The sequence below is a fragment of the Borostomias antarcticus genome (genome assembly GCF_949987555.1).
Source record: "Borostomias antarcticus genome assembly, chromosome: 13".
Taxonomy (NCBI): Eukaryota; Metazoa; Chordata; class Actinopteri; order Stomiiformes; family Stomiidae; genus Borostomias; species Borostomias antarcticus.
Window position 1 is genome coordinate 5,090,808 of NC_140246.1, and position 22,285 is coordinate 5,113,092.

The 22,285-nt window shown below is 51.3% G+C and overlaps 1 protein-coding gene across 1 annotated transcript in view; it reads right to left on the bottom strand.

Annotated features, from left to right (window-relative positions):
* Positions 1-1,432: 1,432 nt before the first annotated feature.
* Positions 1,433-22,285, bottom strand: part of phf21b (PHD finger protein 21B) — a gene marked incomplete at both ends in the record, with an annotated part of 64,246 nt that continues 43,393 nt past the window's right edge. The window contains 11 exons of the mRNA XM_084447602.1: positions 1,433-1,696; positions 3,343-3,446; positions 3,694-3,760; positions 3,881-4,039; positions 4,928-4,950; positions 5,338-5,392; positions 5,670-5,746; positions 6,160-6,211; positions 7,309-7,440; positions 10,167-10,571; positions 12,426-12,518. Of these exons, the coding sequence (XP_084303728.1) occupies positions 1,433-1,696; positions 3,343-3,446; positions 3,694-3,760; positions 3,881-4,039; positions 4,928-4,950; positions 5,338-5,392; positions 5,670-5,746; positions 6,160-6,211; positions 7,309-7,440; positions 10,167-10,571; positions 12,426-12,518 (1,431 nt within the window). The remainder of the gene's footprint in view (positions 1,697-3,342; positions 3,447-3,693; positions 3,761-3,880; positions 4,040-4,927; positions 4,951-5,337; positions 5,393-5,669; positions 5,747-6,159; positions 6,212-7,308; positions 7,441-10,166; positions 10,572-12,425; positions 12,519-22,285) is intronic.

The following is a 22,285-nucleotide window of genomic DNA, read 5'->3' on the forward strand; positions in this document are numbered from 1 at the left end:
CTACTCTCTAACCGTAGAAACCAACAAGACAAAACACATTTGCAGATGACCAAGCTGCTGTCCTCAATCCAGCTGACTGGTGTCGTGTGTGTGTGTGTTTGTGTGTGTGTGTGTGTGTGGGCGCGTGTGTGTGTACAGAAAGAAACCCTGGATTGATCTACTTGTCCTTGAGGCAGTGTTCATTTGTCCCATGTAGCAGACAATGAATGAGAGAAAGCACAAATAAGCTCCCCTCTGTAAAATCTCAATCATAGAAGAACGTCACATGAGAGTAAAAAAGTGTTGAGAGCAAGAATGATACAAAATTAAATAAAATAGAACAGACAGGGAAAGTATCACAACAGACCGTTTGGATGGATGTCGTCCCCAGTACAAAAATGTAAGGTTTTTTGGCATATTTTCTATACTGGTGAAGGGAAAAGGGTCAAGGGATCGAATGATGTTATTACACAAACACAGGAACTCAAATGGCCCTTCAAAATGTCCGCTTTTGAGCGCATCTGGGTCTAAAGGAAACACCTTGGGGTTGTCGTGAGTCAGTAAAAACAGAAAGATCTGCAGTAACAATACAAGGTATGTACAGTGATCCTCCTTGAATACTCCAACTCAGTATTCATCAACGGGCATCAGCATGAAAATACTAAATTCTCTAGAAATGCTAAATTCTGTAGTTATCTTAAATACATTTTTCTTTGACTTTAACTCTATTAATACTGAAAAAAAGTTATTCTCTGTTTTGTTTTGAAGGCTCGTATGCTTAAACGTACATACACAATGAAAAACAACTTCCCCATCCCTCAGTCACCTGAATTATTATGGCAAACATTGTCCCTAGGAGAATGAGAACAACCATAACTACTCCCATATATCAATGTACAGTCCTTTCACTTTCATAATCCCACTGTTTATTTGCAACTACTGTAATACTATTCTAATGTTCTCTCTCACTATATGCAGAACAATAATTATACCAGTTTAAAAAAAAAAAGTAAAAATCATTTGGGCCCCACAGAACACCTATTCCATATTGCTGTGGGAGCTCTGATCTAACTCTTTTGTCATAAATACATTAAGGCCAAGAACATTTAATAAATTAAAAAATAACAAATTATAAAAGAAATCTCGTAAGCACTGTAGGTGTTAAGTTTAAAAAATACTTATGAATCAAATGGAGGATATAGTTTGTTTTTTTGTGTACATTTTATACGCCCCCCCCTCCCCCTCCCCAACAGCTCTTGAAAAAAACCCTATGGTTAGATATTATTCAATGGTTTCCATGGCGTCGCCTCAGGCGTGTCCAACAAAAAAAAAAGGCCTGGTCTTTGACATCGTTGGATGAGGTGACCTGCGGCGGGGCTGGCTGGCGGGCGCCACACTTGGCTGAAGACTGCGCTACGAACGCTCGCAGACGGACGCGGCCGGGGGGGGGGGGTCAGTTGTTCCCCTGGGTCTGGGTCTGGTGGGGCAGGCTCTTCTGCAGTAGCATGGAGGGTCCTGCGGGGGGCGACGCGGCGGCGCCGGCGGGTTTGATCCAGGGCAGGGAGAGCAGGGAGGCGCCCGTGGTGGTGGTGGCTGTCATGGTGACCTGGATCATCTGGTCCCGCTGGATCAGCCTGATGAGGGCCTTGAGGCGCTCCAGGGAGGCCTGGGTGTCCCTCTGCTGCCCCAGCAAGCGCTCGCGCTGATCCATGCATTTCTGGGCAGAGGGAAGAGAGGCTCATCGGTCTCTTCTACACTTTAGTAAATGGGAGGACCAGTCCAGCCTTTGTATTGCGACAGTATGGAACCTGACGACAGTATGGAACATGACGACAGTATGGAACATGACGACGGTAGGGAACATGACGACGGTAGGGAACATGACGACGGTAGGGAACATGACGACAGTATGGAACATGACGACGGTAGGGAACATGACGACGGTAGGGAACATGACGACGGTAGGGAACATGACGACGGTAGGGAACATGATGATGGTAGGGAACATGACGACGGTAGGGAACATGACGACGGTAGGGAACATGACGACGGTAGGGAACATGACGGCTGTAGGGAACATGACGACGGTAGGGAACATGACGGCTGTAGGGAACATGACGACGGTAGGGAACATGACGACGGTAGGGAACATGACGACGGTAGGGAACATGACGACGGTAGGGAACATGACGACGGTAGGGAACATGACGACGGTAGGGAACATGACGACGGTAGGGAACATGACGACGGTAGGGAACATGACGACGGTAGGGAACATGACGACGGTAGGGAACATGACGACGGTAGGGAACATGACGACGGTAGGGAACATGACGACGGTAGGGAACATGACGACGGTAGGGAACATGACGACGGTAGGGAACATGACGACGGTAGGGAACATGATGACTGTAGGGAACATGACGATGGTAGAGAACATGACTGTAGGGAACATGACGACGGTAGGGAACATGATGACGGTAGGGAACATGACGACGGTAGGGAACATGACGATGGTAGGGAACATGACGATGGTAGGGAACATGACGATGGTAGGGAACATGACGATGGTAGGGAACATGACTGTAGGGAACATGACGACGGTAGGGAACATGACGACGGTAGGGAACATGACGACGGTAGGGAACATGGCGACGGTAGGGAACATGACGATGGTAGGGAACATGAGGACGGTAGGGAACATGAGGACGGTAGGGAACATGACGACGGTAGGGAACATGACTGTAGGGAACATGATGACTGTAGGGAACATGATGACTGTAGGGAACATGACGACGGTAGGGAACATGATGATGGTAGGGAACATGACGACGGTAGGGAACATGACGGCTGTAGGGAACATGACGACGGTAGGGAACATGACGGCTGTAGGGAACATGACGACGGTAGGGAACATGACGGCTGTAGGGAACATGACGACGGTAGGGAACATGACGACGGTAGGGAACATGACGACGGTAGGGAACATGACGACGGTAGGGAACATGACGACGGTAGGGAACATGACGACGGTAGGGAACATGACGACGGTAGGGAACATGACGACGGTAGGGAACATGACGACGGTAGGGAACATGATGGCTGTAGGGAACATGACGACGGTAGGGAACATGACGACGGTAGGGAACATGACGACGGTAGGGAACATGACTGTAGGGAACATGACGACGGTAGGGAACATTACGACGGTAGGGAACATGATGACTGTAGGGAACATGACGATGGTAGGGAACATGACGACGGTAGGGAACATGATGACTGTAGGGAACATGACGACGGTAGGGAACATGATGACAGTAGGAACGTGTGGATGGTGGTTTGGGTTCCAGTAGGGCGTCTTACCGTGAGGGACCTGCTGAGTCTCTTGTCCTGCTCCTCCAGGTGAGAGCACTCCTTCTTCAGATCAACATTCCTCTTCAGCAGCCTGCGCTTCTCCTCCTCTCTCACTACACACACACACACACACACACACACACACAGACCCATCAGCACACACACACAGACAATTACACCCATCAGCACACACACACACACACACACAGAGACCCCTCAGTACACACACACACAGACTTATCAGCACACACACACTCACACACACCCATCAGCACACACACACACACAAGCATAGTACACACACCTAACTGTACACAGACATACACAATACAGTCTTAGGCCGTGCACGTTTACTCTTACCTGTCTTGTGTGTAACGTAGGACTGGACAAAATTCTGTGGCCACGACATGTTCTCTTTGTTCAGGACCTTGAGGAAAAAAAGAACAACACGTTTTACACTGTTGGTTCACATCTTGGCTTCCTTAAAAGTCGACCGTATTCCCACTATATATATATATATATTCCCAGTCCCCATCCGAAGCCAAACCTTCTTCTGGCACTTGGGGCAGTACCACGCCCCTCTGGGCGGGGTTTTGAGCGGCGGGTGGAGGCAGTCCGGGTGGTAGGCGCGGGCGCAGTTGTGGCACGGCTGCAGCTCGCCGTCCTCCTTGCAGACGGCGCAGTGGTCATCATGCTCCACGTCCTCCTGTCAACGGCGACAAAAACACATCACCCGTCAGTCAGACAGTCTCCGCCCCTGTGATGACGCGCGGCGGGCCGGTAATAAGGCGCTGCTTTTGAGGTAATCGCTACCAACTGTTCAGAGTTCGCCGAGTGTACTTCACTAAGAGGATGCGTGGCCGGTAGCATAATATTAAAGAGAAAGCATTCAGCGCTTGTCCCGGTCTTATCTCTGTAATTACATTCAAAGTACAGTGTGAGGGGGGGGGCACTTTAACCATGAGGAATCACCGGCGTCTCAAACTGACGCCCCCCCCCCCCACACCCCCACCCTCCCCAAACCGTGTCTCTCCCCGCCGAGAGCAGGTTGAAATAGAGTGACAGTCGAACACCAATCGGGAGGGTGAATAAGCCGGTGAGTTTGCCGGGGGCAGGCACGGGCACGTCTCGTCTCGCGCGCCGCAGAACGCCGCAGACAGGAGGAGCAATGGGGTGGGATCAGACGGGCCGTCGTAACGATAATGAATCCGCCGCTCTGGGATGGAAAACCGGGCCTGCTTCTCCACAGCCTGGCTCTCGTTACGAGACTCTGGCTTGACGAGTCCTGTCATGTCCGTTGCTATGAAACGGCTTCAGGTGTGTGTGTATTAGAGTGTAACAGTAACATGCACTCTTTTCCCTCTCTTTTTTGTCTATTACCTCAAAGGTAGGTTAATTCCAGAGTTAACGAGATCGAAGAACTTAATTAACAAGACTACAGCCCTACAGCGAAGCCAGGCACTATTATAACTAGCACTCTACAGTAATTCTGGGTTCGTTTTGGTCTCTTGGGCACCATCGACCACATTGATAATTTACACGCGCGCACGCACACACACACACACACAACCTAATCTGTAGTCATGCTACGTACCTTCCAGCACAGATCCTCAGTGTCTAGCGTGCGGACAGGAAGCAGAAAACACATTAGTAAGCAGACAACGGGGAGGAACAGGAGCAGCAGTTAGGAGAGGAGAGGGGGGCTACAAGGGTGATGCCATGCACAGGGGTGGGGGGGGGGGGGGGGCTCAGCTACATATTCCAAAACGGTCTCAGGGTTTTTCATCTCACAGTGAACATAATTATAAAACCCAAAGAGTTCTGGATCATGCAGCTGTGCACGCGTGCCCGCCGACAACGCTCCGGCACGCGTGCACAGCTGCACTCCCCCAGGAGAGTGGCTGGTTTGTTAACACGTTTGTTAACCAGCCCGCCCATGCGTGAGTGTGTGTCGGCCTCAGTCCGGCCGTGTTTGCGCTGCAGCGGAGGGGAAGGGTGCGTTACCTCTGGCTGACAGGAAGAGCGGGTTGCTCAGGTAATGCGATGCGAGGCGCTTACGCTGAAAGGCAAACGAGACAGAAGACACGTTTACTCCAGTCGTCCCCTGGAATTCGTTGGGAGCGCGTGTTTCTGGCTCCGAAATGAAAACACGAATACTACCGTGGAAAGAAAAACCACACCCAGGCGGCGAAGTAGGCGGCGGCAGGTTTAATGCGCCACCTATACTGCCCTCTAGCGGCGTGCAGCGGTATTGTGCGGTCTAAATATCACGGCGGACACACACACACCGCGCGGCAGCAGCCACGCGGGGGTGTCGGGGCATACGCGGTCCTCACCTCCGGTTCCAGCACGCTGCTGTAGGCGGGGTTGGCCGTGCTCCTCCTCTTCCTCTCCTGCCTCTTGGTCTGCAGCTCTGCCGGAGACAAGGGACAAAACAGAGGGGCCTCCTGTGTCACCGGCTCGGAGATGAACAAGGCCGGGCGGCCGTGAGGAAACCTGTCATCGAGCGCGAGGCGCGGACGGTAAAGCCCCCCCCCCCAGGGACGGTAAAGCCCCCCCAGAGACGGTAAAGCCCCCCCAGGGACCCCGAGAGGAGGCTCGGCCGCCGGATAAGCAAGGCTATACGACTGTATAAAACACTTGACTTGAACTGGAGAGACACAATCGGAGGTCACGGTAATTACCCAAGATGCAGTGTTTCCGTCACGCTGCGTTTTTATTCATTCGGCTCTCCGTCCCGAGAGGCTTCGAGTAGGGGGGGCGGCGATAATTACCGTGATGCATCGCCGCGAGCACGGTGGCGTCTTCCGACGCGCAACAACTCACCTTCCATGTGCTCGGTGGTGACCAGGCCAAGGGCGACCATGAAGGCGATTTTCTGAGCGGAGGAGAGGAGGAGAGGAGACATGATAAGTCTGAGAAGCCCCACAGCGCCTACCAATACAGGGACATGTAAATGTGACATATTGGAGATTCAAATACAAGTGTGTGCGAGAGGGAGGTAGAGTGTGTGTGTGTGTGTGCGTGTGTGTGTGCGTGCGTGTGTGCGTGTGTAATCGTGTGTATTTTCTGAGAGGAGTCTATCCGAAGGGGAAATGAGATATGGAGCAGGCTGAAGTCAGGCCAGAGGCACCCCAATTCTCCCGAGCCCGAGTGTTCTCCAACCGGAGGACCCCGAGGTTACGACTAGAGTGTGCGCTCTTCTGAAAACACCGCTTCCCGCTCATGGGTTATTCATGACCAGCTCCCCCTCGACCCCGTCACCCCCCACTGCCTCCCTCTGTCTTCATTTTGCATTCATCTTTTTTTCCCACCTCCCCTCTCCTCTTTAAACTTCCCACACAATCCCCATTCAAACTTTCATGAGATCGATCTGGAGCGTGTTCATTTTATCCCGTTCCGGGTCGGTATCCTTCCGCCAAGTGAAGTGACCCGACTGTCTCCTCTCTAGGAGCGGACCTAATCTCCCGTCCGCTTGGGGGTGGGGGGACAGCAGGAAGTGGATTAGGAGGCCGTAGTCTCTGCCAGACTGCTCAGGCCGGCCAGGGGAAGAGAAAGCCAAGCGGGGGGAGCTGGGACAGGGATGGGATTATCTGGGATTAGCTCCCAGAATAATTGGATCGGTTAACCCAAACGGAATGATGGCGGACGAGATAAACATCTGCCCAATCTGGGTCATATACTGGCCGCAAATACTGACACATACGTGGAAGGTGCTTGGTTTGGGTCACCCATCTGGGATCAATCAAAGTACTTTCAAATACAACTTTCAAATACTTTCAGGTGTTGTGTCTCCGTGTTTGATCCAGGTCTGATGGCTGTATGAGTGGACACTGCAGGACGGTAGCGGCTGGTCTACAGTGACTTCTGCGTACGGTTCTCGTTCTGCGTACAGTTCTCGTTCTGCGTACGGTTCTCGTTCTGCGTACGGTTCTCGTTCTGTGTGCGTTTCTCGTTCTGGCTGAGCGGTCTAACCTCAGGATCCTCGTCCTTCTTCTTGGCTGGGGGGGTCGGGGCCGGGGGGGTCTCCCGCTTGGGGCTGTCGGCCTGGGGGGCCGGGGAGCACTGGGAACTGCTGCTGGGGGTCTGTGGCTGGATTATGATCACCTGGGGGCACACACACACACACACACACACACACGCAGGGAGAATTTTAGCTACGACGTACAGTGCAGCGCGTGCTTGGTGGAGGAGAATCATGAACAGAATTCGTCTCCCTGGCCGATGCCGCACGTTTGCCATTCTGCGCACGTTGCGCGTTTGATCACGCTCTCGTGTGAGTGCGTGCGAGCACGAGGGAGCGCACGCACGTGTGCGCATTAAATCTGCGTGCATCGGCTCCGCAAAGATGGCCGCTCCATCAGGACCACCGTTGTCCGTTAATGACAGGATAATGAGGCCCACCAATCTTGTGTGGAGCTCATATGACAGCCACCTTTCATCAGCCTCTGGAACCAAACGACTGCTATTGGAGCACAAAGTAGGGAGGTCTCACCCAGAGAGAGGAGGGGGCGACCGACACTCGAAGGGATCTGTAATAGCATTGCTTTATAGATTCATTAAACGGCAATCTCAGAGTTTCGCATGTACATACCATGGATGTATTAATAGAACTGGATACAGCCACTCCATTCACTGACCGCTATCAACAATGAAGCCCTATTGAACTGCGCCATCTTGGCAAATTTGTAGTCATTTGACCATTTCCGGTGACTTTTGTACTTGCGCAGTTGTGCTTTTCTGTCCTACGCGCGTCCACGTCCACGGTCAACGTTGGCGTTGACCGCTTCTAGCTATCGAATGGCCGACTGGTGTAAGATGGATAGCCTAACGTTGGAGAGATAAATGTAGTCTATGGTTATGTTAATAAAGCTAACAATGATGTTGTAACATGCATGCAGCACTGCCGATCTGAACGATTGATTCATTATTACCATGGATCGGTATTGGGATTGATCAAGGGCGAATGTGAAATAGCAGCCACGAACTCAGCGGGTTATCCGAGATGCGGTAGCAGCGGCCAAAGCTCCTGCTGGCGGGGAGGGAAGCTTTTCAACTCGCCGGTCACTGGCTCCCTGGAGGAATTTAGCCTGGCTGCAATAACGTTATCGCGAACGGAATATATACCATCTACTAGCAAACAAAACATGTTCAGTTATATTTAACCTGTTAAAACTAAGATGCCTGGATGAAAAAAAAAAATCTCCAATGGATATATTTTACAAAAACAGGTTAATATGCAAGTCGGTTTTCATTGCTAAATCAAAGCGGGGAGAGCCGGGAACGTGCGTGGACGCGCGTCGGACAGAAAAGCACAACTGCGCAAGTACAAAAGTCACCGGAAATAGCAAAATGACTACAAATCTAGCCAAGATGGCGCGGTTCAATAGGCCTTCACTTTAGATTTCGAATCCTGGGGGCTTGGTACATACAGTATGTTTATATCCTTCAAAATGCACCGCCACTCGCAACCTCAAGAGGCAGCAGAACACAGTGAAATTTCAACAAGTTGATCATGAGGGCATCTCGGTGCCGTGAACGCAAGACCGACAGCCTGGTGTGGGACGGGTAGACAGCCAGAACTGTTAACAGCCACACGTGGACGGCAGAAAATGTCTCCACACAAATATCTTGACCCGTTAGGCCTATTGGTCAGTAGACAAAAGAATTGTTGTAAGACAACACCGTAATGGCTTGATGGTCTATAATTATTCCCGAACAAGCCTTGTGTTTCGTTGTGTTAATGAACACTACTACTACAACCAGTCCCACACCAGGGCTGCGCTCCCAATCGTACACTTCTACTTTTTACTACTAGTACGTACTACAGCTGCCCCTAGAAAGTACATACTTTGCACGCAGTATTCATCCAATTGGGACATACTATCTTGTCATAACATTGCGCCTTGAAATTTGACCACATCCGTCACTGTCCATAAAGTGACATTCCCCCACAACTGGGATTCATCAAAACGCCTCCGGCGTGACTCGCACATGTGACATAATTTCCGCTGAGCACAGGATTGTGGGTCAGAATGGCCAGAAAAGTGTGCTGGTTTGCATACTGCAAAATACGACCGGATGTAGTAGGACATCCTGGTATTTTTGCCATACTGCATGTGGCATACTATGACATACATTTTTGGCATACTATGTCTTATGGAAGTACGTGATTCAGAACGCTTTCCAGGTCGTCAGTCTTGCGTTCCGCTGCCTCTTGAGGTGCCTTGCTCAACGACCCCCCCTGGCAGTTAGCAGTGTGCGGTGCAGCGCTTAATAAAAAAGATGGTCTCCGAACAATCATTTAACTTGTCGCAGTCGTCAGAGTGGCGGCAAGATTCAATGACCAGCATCTTCCAGTGAAGCGGCTTCTCAGGGGGGAAACGGATGAAGCTTTTAGAGTCCTTGACTGAGTTCTGACATTGGGGACGCCCGCTGGTCATAACGCGCTTCATCTCTCATCTTTATTTTATTCTTAATCTCCCAGACGCAGCGCCAGCGGTCAGGACAGCTCCGTTCCTCAAAAGGCGAGCCGTGGTCATTCCCGTGAGAGTGAAAAGGGGGCCGCAACTAGAGTAGCCGTCGTACACTTGTCTGCGTTGCATTCCACTGTTCGACCCGTGTTATAAAGGCTCTCCCAGGGCGGGATTCGAACCCACGTTCAACAAGCTCTCGCGCGTGTGAGACGGACGCGCTGACAGCCAATAGGAGGGACTGACAGCCAATAGGAGGGACTGTCGGAGCTCCTTTGAGGAGCGAGTTTCATCAACTGCTCAGACGTTTTTCACTCGGTTACACTGTTACACGTCAGGCCGGCCAAGTTAGAATCTCACCTTGTTGTCGGCGCTGAACACCAGCGGCTGCACCTTGACGACCTCGCCGGGGACCAACACTCCGTTCCTGGCAGCGGCGGGCGGCGAGGCGGAGATGATGGCGTAGGCCACGCCCCCCGGGCCCGTCGAGGTGGCGGTCATGCCGCCAGCGCTGGTGGACACCCCCCTGGACAGGGCCTGGGGCTGGACCAGGGGCTGGATCAGGGGCTGGGGAGGCGAGGAGTCTCCCTGGCCGTTGGGCAGGCGGTCCAGGCTGAAGGTGCTGTTGGCGGTGGGCAGAGCCGGACCCTGGTTCTTGGGGCTGACCAGGGCGGTGGCTCTCTGCAGGCTCAGGGGCTGACCGCTCTGCTGCGCCTGGCGGGGGCTGTGTGGAAGGCTGTCTGGGATCAGGGTCTTTGGCCTAACCTGAGGACGACGGAGCGGGCAGAGACTGGTTCATAACACTGTAGTTCGGACATTAAACTGTAAACAACACACATGTTATCTATCCTTTAGGAGAAGAACATAATTTGAGCTTCAGTCCCCAAAATAAATTCTTTTGATTCTTTTGATTCAAGACAACACATGTATTGACACTCAATGTACTGTACAGGAACACCGGAACACAGGATGATGGAACCCATTCTACCATCCCAGCATGCCTCCCACCTGTAATTGAACACCTTGCCTGTACAATAGACTATAACAATTGATTCGGTACAACTGTATACTTGAACTTTTCTGCACATTAATTGCACCGCCTTTATCACAGACACAGTCACAGTCATCCATGATCGGATGGAATAAATAGATGAGGATCAACTTGATAAAACTGCTAGACTACGGATAGTAAATTGTCAGTTTGAGAACCTTATAATGTCTAGCTGTGTACCTGGGACTGGAACGAGGAACTGATTAGCACTGGTAAGATATTGTAAGAACAAGCGATTACAAGAATTCCAATGTACCTGTAACTGAACTGGTTATATGTGGCAAGAATAAACTTTATATTCTTATATTCTTTTATATCATATTCTTACTGCTGCGTCTGCTCTGTAATATGAGAAATGTGACACAAAATATACAAAACGGACACAATAAAGTCCAGCTATACAATAGTGTCTGAGCTCTAACAAATTAGCTATACATTTGACTCTGCTTATTAGATTAGCTGGTAGCTCAGTTTCGGCTCTGTTTGTTTAATGTACTGGAGATCATAAAGGGGTTTGTAAGGGTTTGTGCTGCCACCCAGTGGCCTCATTGACATCTGCGCCCGCTTAGCAGTCGCAGGCTTCCCCGGTCACCCAGAGCAGCAGTGATGCTGATTAACAGCAGACCTCTTCAGACAATGGCTCCATTGATTCGGCAACACCAGTGAGAGCAGATGAACTATAATAACATTTGGATCAATGGTGCCAAGCGGCAGGTTTGGCCTGGTGGAGGAGCAGTCTGGCAGAACGGGATGTTCCTCTGTGTATCAGGACTCTCTCTCTCTCTCTCTCTCTCCCTCCACCCTCTCTCTCCCTATCTCCCTCTCCTTCCTTCTCTCTCCCTCCCTCTCTCTCCACCCTCTTATTCTCCCTCTCTCTCTCCCTCCCCCCTCTCTCTCATTCTCCCTCTCTCTCCCTCCCACCCTCTCTCTCTCCACCCTCCCTCCCTCTCTCCCTCCTCCCTCCCTCTCTCCCTCCCTCTCTCTCTCTCTCTCTCTCCCCACCCCCCCCTCTCTGAAGCAGAATAATGACTCTGCATGGAGAACTTTGCTTCAGCTGGACTCTTTTTAACTCAGCGTTGAAATGGAAAAGATATTGTGTAGATCAGACCGCTCACGCCTGAGGTAGCACAGTGTTATACATGATGATACTGACAGACTGCTAGACGACGGATAGTAAATTGCCAGTTTGGGAGCCTTTAAATGTCTAGCTAGTACCTAGGACTGGAATGAGGAACTGATTAGCACTGATAAGATACAGTAAGGACAAGCGATTACAAGAATTCCAATGTACCTGTGTAAACCGTACTTGTTACACATGGCAAATAAACGTTCTATTCTATACAGTGCGAACCGGAGCTAGCACAGCGCTAAAAAGTATGAACCTGAGCTAGCACAGTGCTATACAGTACATACCTGAGGTAACACAGTACTATACAGTACATACCTGAACTAGCACAGTGCTATACAGTACATACCTGAGGTAACACAGTACTATACAGTACATACCTGAGCTAGCACAGTGCTATACAGTACATACCTGAACTAGCACAGTGCTATACAGTACATACCTGAGGTAGCACATTGGGCGCTTGTCCTGTCAGCCGGTGCAGAGAGCTGACTTGAGGCACCTTGATGGGCACTGCTGTGAGGGTTCCCAGCATCTGAGAGACGGAGAGAGAGATTACACAAATGCTGTGTTAATTTACCCTATTTAAATCCCTAGTTAATTTCTGTAGAGCATGTTTTCATTGCAAAAACACCAGAACAAAAACATGGCAGTATGAATGTACTGTACACATGATTGGATAAGCTGCAGATCTGTGCCCACACACACACACACGTTCCCATTACAACCTACAGGAAGTGATTACCCTGGGCCACTTTAGTGGAAGGTCTGTTGTTTTTAATAGAACCTCCTTGGTCTGAGAGACAGGAAGTAGGGTGAGAGATGGAACACAACAACACCGTGAGGTGGTGAGCGCTGCGTTGTTCCTCGTCCCCCTACTGTAGGTCACTGACCACAGCTTTCCACTTTTCAAGTATTGCCAACGAGTCAAGCTGTCGGTAGCGTATCTGACACATAAAGTACGATTGAGGCTACTTGGACTTTCTTCCACGTTAACTCACTTAATGGAGTTGGCAACAGTAGCTACAGTTTACTCCTTTTCGGGATTGGATGTGTTTTCATTTAGGCCTAATTCATACTCTACGCAAGCTACGCTGACGTGGCTGTGAACGCGGGCTCTACGCAGGTATTTTGGTGCACTCTGAGTCCGCGGGGGTCGCTGCCTTGCGTCAGTGCCCCTATCGGTTGATCTGAAATAGCACTTCTGCTCACGTTAAATTCAAATTTTGGGCCGGGACGCGTCAACGTCGCCTTGCGTACAGGTAGCTAGCGTGGTTCCAACTATACACTCCCAATGACATTATGTTCAAATGCAGCTGGATTTGAAAGGTAGGCGCTGGCTCCGCCCCTCTGCCCATGTTTTGTTGCATTTTGCTCCAAACTAGCGTGTGGCAGACGCAGAGCAGCCTGATGATGTTTTCTATATCCATGCCTCTGACCGGTGTCTTCATAAGGTTGACACAGCTTGCCATGCTCCCTCGAGGTTCATCACGAACCGTACATCTCTGACCCGCCACTGTGAGTCCTACTCTCAGGTACAGTAGGCAGGCCGGCTCTGGACACGCGTGGCCTCTGTCACTGGCACCCCTTCTTGATCTGCCCCCTTCCTGTGTGTTTTTATCACGTGGAAAAGTACTGGACAATACTCGTTTTTGCGTCTTTTTTAACGCTTTCGGTCCCTAATGCCCGTAGGGAAAGGGCTCAGATCCCTCGCTGTGGAATAAGCTGCAGAAGGTCTTGCAACTCACTCGATTATGTTTGGTAAATGTGTTTAAATGCAGAATGACTGAATTTCGAGGCAGATTCCTTAAGCTGTCAATGTTTTTCATTCGTCTAGTCACGAAACTGACATTTCTCTTTTAATATGTGAGTTCCCCATGCTTGTTTTTAGTTCTTTTAACTTTGTTTCCATTTGTGTTGCCTCACTTGTCTGTAACTGTCTGTCTGTAACTATGGGTGCAACTGTATTTTTTAATGATGCTGCTGCCTGTCTTGGCCAGGTCTCCCTTGGAAAATAGATTCTTCATCTCAATGGGACCTCCTGCTTAAATAAAGGGGAAATTAAAATAAAGCATTCCTTTACGCTTTTGTGTGTGTCTAAAAGAAACATGATTTTAATACTGTGGCCCACTATTTGATCAGTCTTGTTAAACTGTGTAGATACTATCTGCTGCATAACCGACTACAAAGGAATGAGTTCCCCCAAAACCATTCAGATGTGTTCTCTCCCATTCTGGGGAGTCCTCCTGCACCGAGCGATGATGTAGAGCCAGCTACGTCGTAGACGAAGGGGAGAGAGGGCAATTCACTTCTTCTTACACTAATAATTACACAACTACAGTATATTAATATGCTAGACAAGTATTTATGAGAATTGCCTGACCGTTTCATTTGTCATCTTGCATAATATTGGTGGATGGTGGCCGCCGGCTACTAAAAATACAGCATCTCAGAGTTTCAGGGCTTTCATCTCTCCACCCCCCCCTCTCTCCGTGGGTCTCCCACCTCCAACCCAGGCTGCTTCAGGCTGCTCTCATCAAACACACTGCCTCCATGCTCGGATAATTAAACCACACCTAGAAAATCCACAGTATACTGAAAATGTCGGTGTGTGTGTGTACGTGTGTGTGTGGTTCAGCTTCGCTTGTGCTCTAGTTAAAGTAGCTTCCGTGAGCTCCCAAAGTACTCTTTTCTCGTCCTTTCTTCTCTCTCGCTCCTCTCTCAAGATCAAAACCACAAGCACTAACCCCCCCCCTCCCCTCTCTCTCTCTCCTCTCTAACAAGAGGGCTTTCAGAGGCTGTCAACAGTGGCGTGGTGTCAAACCCGACCTCCTCGCGTTACTCACACCCCGAGCCACTTCATGTTTGTGGTAAATTCCCACTCCCGCCAGATCAAACAAACGGCCAAGCCACAATCTGATTAGCCGATTAGCATCTGTCCACCGCACGCTCGGTTTGGGGAATCAACTCACCCCCCCCCCCCCCCCCCCGAGACTGGTCCTTTGACGCGGTTACAGGGCCGGCGTTGGACCTACCTGGGCTTTCACAGGGCTGGGGGGTGGGGGGGGGGGCAGTACTGCGTTGGCAGGGAGGACGGGATGTGTGACCTTCAGATACGGACAGAGTGGGGAGAACGCCAATATGGGGGAGATTTTCTCTTTCGCTCGCTGCAACGGAATTGGGGCCAGACACCGAGTGAAGTATATAGACTGTGTGTGTGTGTGTGTGTGTGTGTGTGTGTGTGTGTGTGTGTGTGTGTGTGTGTGTGTGTGTGTGTGTGTGTGTGTGGGTGCGTGCGTGTGTGTGTGTGTGGTTAGAGGATTACGAGACAATGGTGTTTACTGAGCTAAGTCCTGCTTGTATATCAGCTGACTTACGGTCCAGTCTCACCAAGGTCACACCTTCAAGTGAGGGGACATTAAAGTGCGGACCGGACTAGACCAGGGATAATGAAACAGCGCTTCCCAGCCGAGGAGCAGGCCGTGGGGGGCGGTTCCATCCTCCAGAACGCCCCTTTTCAAGACGTCTGCGTTATTCGCGATGCTTTAAGCGTAGCGTAACAAAGGCGTAAAGCGAGACACCCCTGGCCCGGAGAAAGCGGCGCGGGGGCTAAGGTGTGATTTGTTTACAAACGCGACGCCTTCTCGTTTGCGTCGGCGTCCTCCTCCTGCCGCTGCTCCCCTTCGGTCGGAGCGGTTCAGCTTTTACTCAAGCCCATCTCCTCTCTGACAGGAGGGAATTAAGAAAAGGGACAGAGTAGAAGTTTATCCCCCCCCCCTCCCTCCCCAAGAGCACAAACCCAACCAGGCCTCCTTTTCTTCTTCTGTAAAAATCCTTTCGTTCCATTGTGTTACAGAGAGCAGAGGGGGGGGGGGGTTGGGGGCCCAGTGAAGGCCTGTTCCCATGGCAACAGCCAAGATGAAAATTCTTGCACCGCGAGGGCATTCATTTTGGTAATTGCCACCGCTTTCCTCAAACCCAGGCGCCTACACACACACGGAGACTTCCTCTTGAGTGTGAACACGGTGCCCAGCCTGGACACGCCATCGCCCCTTTTCCCGTCTTCTGGACGGCGACCGCGCACAAGCAAGCGCTCCGCGGAGACAACGGGTAGCTCTGCAAATCATTCTCTCCTTCCCCCCGCCCTGCCCCCTATCCCCGCCCCCTAGAAGCGGGGAGAGAGAAGGGGGAGGGGGGGGGGGTCATTTTGAGATTTGTCTTTGAGCGTGGCGAGCGCCTGCTGCAGTGAATGCTGGGAACTCGGGGGCAGGCCCGCCCTCCTGACAGGCCCAAGTGTCCAGCATCACTGCCCCGTTAAGAGATAAACTGTCACACACAGAGAGAGAGAGAGAGAGAGAGAGAGAGAGAGAAAGGAACGCAGCTCTCAATGTAGTGTACTCCTCTCCCATCTCTCCAGACCATGCCTCCAACTCCTTTATGCTCTGCCAATGAAGAAAAAATAAACTCCCCCAAAAGTACTGATCCTAGCAATTCCCACTCGCCACAGGGACAGAGTGGAAGAGAGAGAGAGAGAGAGAGAGCGCACCTTTTCAGCATGCACACCCTCTTCTATTCAGACGGTGACTTGTTGGCTGCCGGCCGAGTGCTGCCACTGCTTGAAAAGACGCAGGCGGGAACAGGGGGCAGCTCCCTCACCCCAATTTTTGGACCAGAGATAAGCTTGACACCAAAACCGCTCGGGGTGGAGAGAATCGCTAAACGCTAATTTACACCAGCCGTTTCTCAGAGACAAGGACAAGTGTGCCTTTTTGTTTGGTTTGGTTCTCTGGCACGCTCTGAATAGTAGTTGTCCTACAAAGAAAAAAAATCTCATGTACTCAAGTACAGCGGAAAAAAACAGTCTTCCTAGTGTCTCGGTCCTTGACTACCAAGCTCAACACAACACGTAAGGCCTAATGCACCATTAGCGGCCATCGCTTATCGAGATCAAAGAGACCGGGCCTATATATCAACACATCAAATCCAGCCTTAGTTGTCGAAAGCTCTTAAAAGCTTGTGGTGAATTTTTAAACCATCTTAATAAGTACTGTACGTCTCCCAGGCTCTGTAATCAAAGCATTGAATACAGGAATAGGAGAGCAACAAACTCAGCTATTCCTGTGAATGTAGCCCGCTCTCTTTCTCATAGAGGAGGACGGGATGGAGGGAGAGGAGGGGAGGGGGGGGGTTCTCATAGAGGAGGACGGGATGGAGGGAGAGGAGGGGAGGGGGGGGGGGGGGGGGGGTTATGCGGGAGGCTGGATATCAACTCCTCCTCAGTGCTACGCCGACTAGCAGTTTGTCTCCAGCCCGGAGTCTGTGTTTGTTATCGTCTGTCCTGTCATCACCCTTACTCACAGCGAAGGAGGGAGGACGCGAGGAAATGCACACGCAGCACGAGGAGAGAAGGAGAGAGAGAGGGAGAGAGAGAGAGGGAGAGGGTGGGGGGAGCTGCCACAGACTGTTTCATCTGGAAGAAGCCTGCTTTTTCTCCTTGTTTTTTTCTTTTTTCTCCTCTGGTTCGTCTTCCTCTCAGGGAGGGGGGAGGGGGGGGTGCTCAGTGGATGATCGTGCTTCCTCGCGCTGTGATTAATCCCGCCCCCTGGCCCGTTTCTCAGAACGCCGGCGCGAGCGGAGAGCGGCCCACCGACGGCGCTTTCACACCGATGTCTGTCTGTCTGTCTGTCTGTCTGTCTGTCTGTCTGTCTGTCTGTCTGTCACCGGCACCGTTATATATGATACCTGACTGTATTTCAAAAGATGCACCGCCCGACCGCACAGGCGTGTACGAATGAACCGGATGGGGTATCGTGCACCAGCGGGGGGGGGGGCGAGCTGAAAAGCAAGGTACAGCCTCCATCGCGTTTAAAAACGGCACCCTGCTGAGTAAGCCTTCAGACCGAAGCATGTATGTCCCGTGGGACCAGACCACGTGTTATTCGAGCGTCTCCACACGGTTCTGACGTCCTGTGTGGAGGCAAATGGAGCACCCCGCCAAAGGAACTTCCTGTTGTCACACAAACACTGGTCCGCCACCAATGCCTGCCATGTGTAATTGCAGAGATTACCCTCGCTTACTGCCGTTTGCAATAATCAGGCTGATTGTGGCCTCCTGGTCTAATTTTGTGTGTGTGTGTGTGTGTGTGTGTGTGTGTGTGTGTGTATTTCTGCGTGTGTAGGAGGCGGCGGGAGCCGTAAAGCGTCTCAGTACGGGAGTGCGGCGGCGCCCGTGTCAAACGCACGGCAATCTTCATCAATCACCTGCGATAAGACGCGTCTCGCCATCACACTTCTGCATGTAGTTTAGCTGCTGGAGACATCATTATTGTCCTCTGAGAGTGCAGCCGAACGTCGAAAAAAATTACTGTTAAGGAATACTAACAACCCTCCAGAAGATAGCTGGAAAACGATGTGGGCACCAGATGCAGTAGATTAACCATTTAGTTCAGGCTGAGTAAACAACAACAACAACAACAACAAAAAAGTTTTGGATGATTGTTGTTTTCATGTTATGAGCTGTAGTATCATTCTACTGCATCCATTTATAATTGATTCAAGCACATAGTAAATTGCAGCGCACAGCCCAGGCCTAGTTACCGGTACAAAGAAATAAACACACACACGGAGAGAGAGCCTGCATCTTCAGGAGAGAGAGTGGAGATCAAAGAACGTGCACTGTTGCATAGAGGTCATTACAGAGCCCAGAGGGCGGTTCTCTCTCTCTCTCTCTCTCTCTCTCTCTCTCTCCTCATCTCCTGAGCTGATGTTCCCTCAAGCACCACTAGAGGGCGACGCCACACACGGCCTCCACCGCGCATGCTTACACACACACACACACTCCATCTTCTCTGTGTAGCTTTTAATTTCATTCATGCACGGCGCCTGGGCTCCTGCCTGTGAAATATGAATTTTGCAGTGTAATGTGATGATGCAATACAGATAAACCAGATCTGCATGAGGAGAAAGTTGTGGGGGGGGGATGAGGAAGTACCATAACTGAGTTTAGGAGGAAATAATCTCTATTGTACATACATTAACCCATTTTTCTCTTAAACAGGAACACACTGCAATATGTCAAACAAGGGGAAATGCGAGCTTAATGCCGCCTAATACCATTAAATCAGTGTTGTGAAAGGCGCAGATGTACAGTATATACTACACAGTGCAAGGCCTTTGTGTGCCACTGCTATCTGAGAAATAAATTGAGACCAATTCATTAGTGCTCCCTCAAGGAAGCTCCGTGAGGGATTAGGAAATGAAGACAACAGGTAGCGACAAAACCACGCCCCGTGCCTCTGTCAACCCCGAGCGGATCTGCTGCTCTTTAATTAGCGCTACACTCCCCGTGTACAGTGTGTGTGTGTGGGAACCTATTAGTGCTAGCTGTCAAGACTGGCGCGTGCACACGCACACACACGGGGGCACGTCTGTGAGTGCTGTACCCTGGCTCTGTCTCGGCGGGGCAGAGCGGTGGGCATGTGGCCCATCTCGTTCATTTACTGCCAGCCTAGCAGTTTGATTCGCTCCCCGGAGGGCTACAAGCCCCTCCCCCTCACCCGCTCGCCACGCTGCCAAGGCCTGCATGACATGCATATGGGCACAGAGAGTCTATACTAGTCTACCACCATCAGCTGTTCCTATATGGGCGCACACACACACACACACACACACATACACACCCTACATCGGCAGCACATCTGGCCGGTGCAGTAGGAAGAACACAGCGTGTTGATTGGGCGTGACAGCTTACAGGAGGCCGTGTGTGTACCTGGGCCCCGGTTAGAGCGCTGGAACGTTCTCCGCGCCGCTCGTCGCTAAAAACTCACGTGTTAACACGTCACCACGCGCTCCCGCCCGGCTATTACACGGGTAATGGCGGAGCGGCAGCTCAACGCGGCGCGTTAATGGTCGTGCGTTAACGGTCGCGCCGGCCAGTCGTGTCATTCTGGACAGTCGATGGGTCCGGAGCGTTATCTGCCTGCAGCCACTCACATATTACATTCCGATCCGGGCAGCTGTTAAGTCGTTCAAAAAAGCAGCTTACTGTAGAACTGGAAATGTGGCCACTTGAGCAAAGCCACCTTCTCCCGGCTTTGACAAGGCTCACAGATGGATGGGGGTGGTAAGGAGGGGGGGGGGGGTTGGGGAGGGGGGGGGCGACCTTGGCTGTTCTTTAAAGAGGCCAAAGAAGGCATTCCTGGAAACCGTTGAGCGGAAAGGCTGGTTTGAAAGGATTCGCCCACACGTTGTTATTGTTTTCACGTGTTCAGCCAGGTAGGTTTTGCATCGGAGAGCAAGGAGAACTGGAAACGCCAGGCGCTGGTCTGGTCCCCGGTGTGGAGCCAGGCCACTCTCTGCCTGCTTAGTTCCCACTCCTAACTGCTCTGAAAACTCACATTTGCAAGTGAGAGTTTCTGTGATATTTTGTCACAGTTGAATAATGGCCTGAAATGCTCCCAGTACCGTTTCTCATTAAATGAACATGGGCTACACCAATTATTTTACCATCTCTTAAGCCGTCTATTTTAGGAAGGTAACATGAATGGAAAGTGAGTATCCTTCGCCATCAAGAGAAAAAAGTCTAAATGCCTGTAAGCATCATTTACCTGAAGCTAGAAGTATTTTTTATAGGGAAATAAAGCTGCTTGATGCTGATGACGCCAATTTGTCTGATGTTCATGTCGTAATAAATGTTCCAACAATGAAACAGCCAGCGCCAAGGGAGCACGCTGTCCTGCCTCTCTCTTTCTCCAAGTGACATCATACTACACGCTGTTATAACTACAGGCTGCACCACTAACCACTAACTGCTCAGATAATTATAGGAAGTAGCCGGCGTCTGAAATCCACTTTTTTCCCCATTTCATTTGCCGTCAGAGGCACCGTGTTCCGACGGTAGCCCCGCGAGTCGCTCGTCCGCGGAGTGCTCGGAGCCCCGCTGAAGCGTCGGGCGCTCCCGAATGCGACGTGCCCGTACCGCGTCCGTTCGCACGGAGCCTCAATTACGCCTCATTATCGATCTCCAAACGAGTGGCCAGGTGGTCCGAGAGACCCGCCAACCCCCCCTCCGCTCGGCACTCCGCTCCCCCGGCGAGAGTGGCCCTTGATTGGCCCGCGCCTCGAGGCTGTAGTGTTTTGATTGGTGTTAGCTGGGAAGCAAGACAATGCAGACAGGCTGTGGATCCCCGGCTGCTTTTATTAGGCCACCCCCGCGTACGGAGGCAGGCAGCTGGGGGAAGAGTAGGTCCTCTCTCCCCTCTCTCCTCCAGACAATACAGTCATAAAAAGCAGTAAAACAATCCCTCTGCCTGACCTCGCTCCCCTACAGATAAGAGGAGGGAGGGTGTGGGGAGCAGAGGAGAGGAGAGAGGGAGGGATGATAGAGCCTAAACGACAGGAATGGAGGGGGAGACTGAGGCCACGCCTCTCCGCCGGTGACACATTGATGAAACATGGCAGCTTTATCGCCGTGCTACGTCTGTTTCTGTAGACCTGCCCTTCGCCGGCCTTGAGCCCCGCTCCCCCTACCAACGATCATGTGGGGGGGGGGGGGGGCTCTCCATACCAACGACCGTGTGTGAGTGTGTGTGTGTGTGGGGGGGGGGGGGGGGGGGGCGGAGGCTCACCACAACTTCTCCACAGCCGGAACCACTGGTGTTGATGGGATCACCCCGCCCCAGCCTAGAGATGTGACCCCTTCCTTCTCTCTCTTTCTCTCTCTCGCCGCACAATTACAGTAATAGTGTGAGGAGTGCGTGTGAAGCTCTAATCCAGCCCCGCGATGATGGGGTTTATGGGGGGGATAGAGTGGGTAGCAAGATGGAGGGGTGAGAGAGAGAGAGAGAGAGAGAGAGAGATGGCACTGGAACTGTCATAAGCTGGGAGAGTGGGAAGTATAATAATAATAAAAAAGGGCTTGTAATACTGATTGGATAAAATCTCACATGGTCATAAAGTGAGGATAGGATGTGGGGTGATTATGGGAGGAGGGGGGATGTGGTAACGGCGCCCGGGGGACTTCTTATCGGATGACATTTTGCATCCTCTGCCCTCTTCATCCCGTAACTTGCTTGGCTAGCAGCGCGCTAACTCTCTCTCTTGCACACAGAAACGCAACTTCTCAGCTCGATCAATTCACTCTGCCGTTGTTGTTGTGCACTACCTGGGAGTGTTTATATGATCCAGTGTTTTATTCGAGTACATTGCGAGTACTAGTGTTGGTTTTGAGCGTCCTAGCAGGAGTATGCTAGTATACTAGTTTTGGTTTTGAGTATGCTAGTATACAAGTGTTGGTTTTGAGCA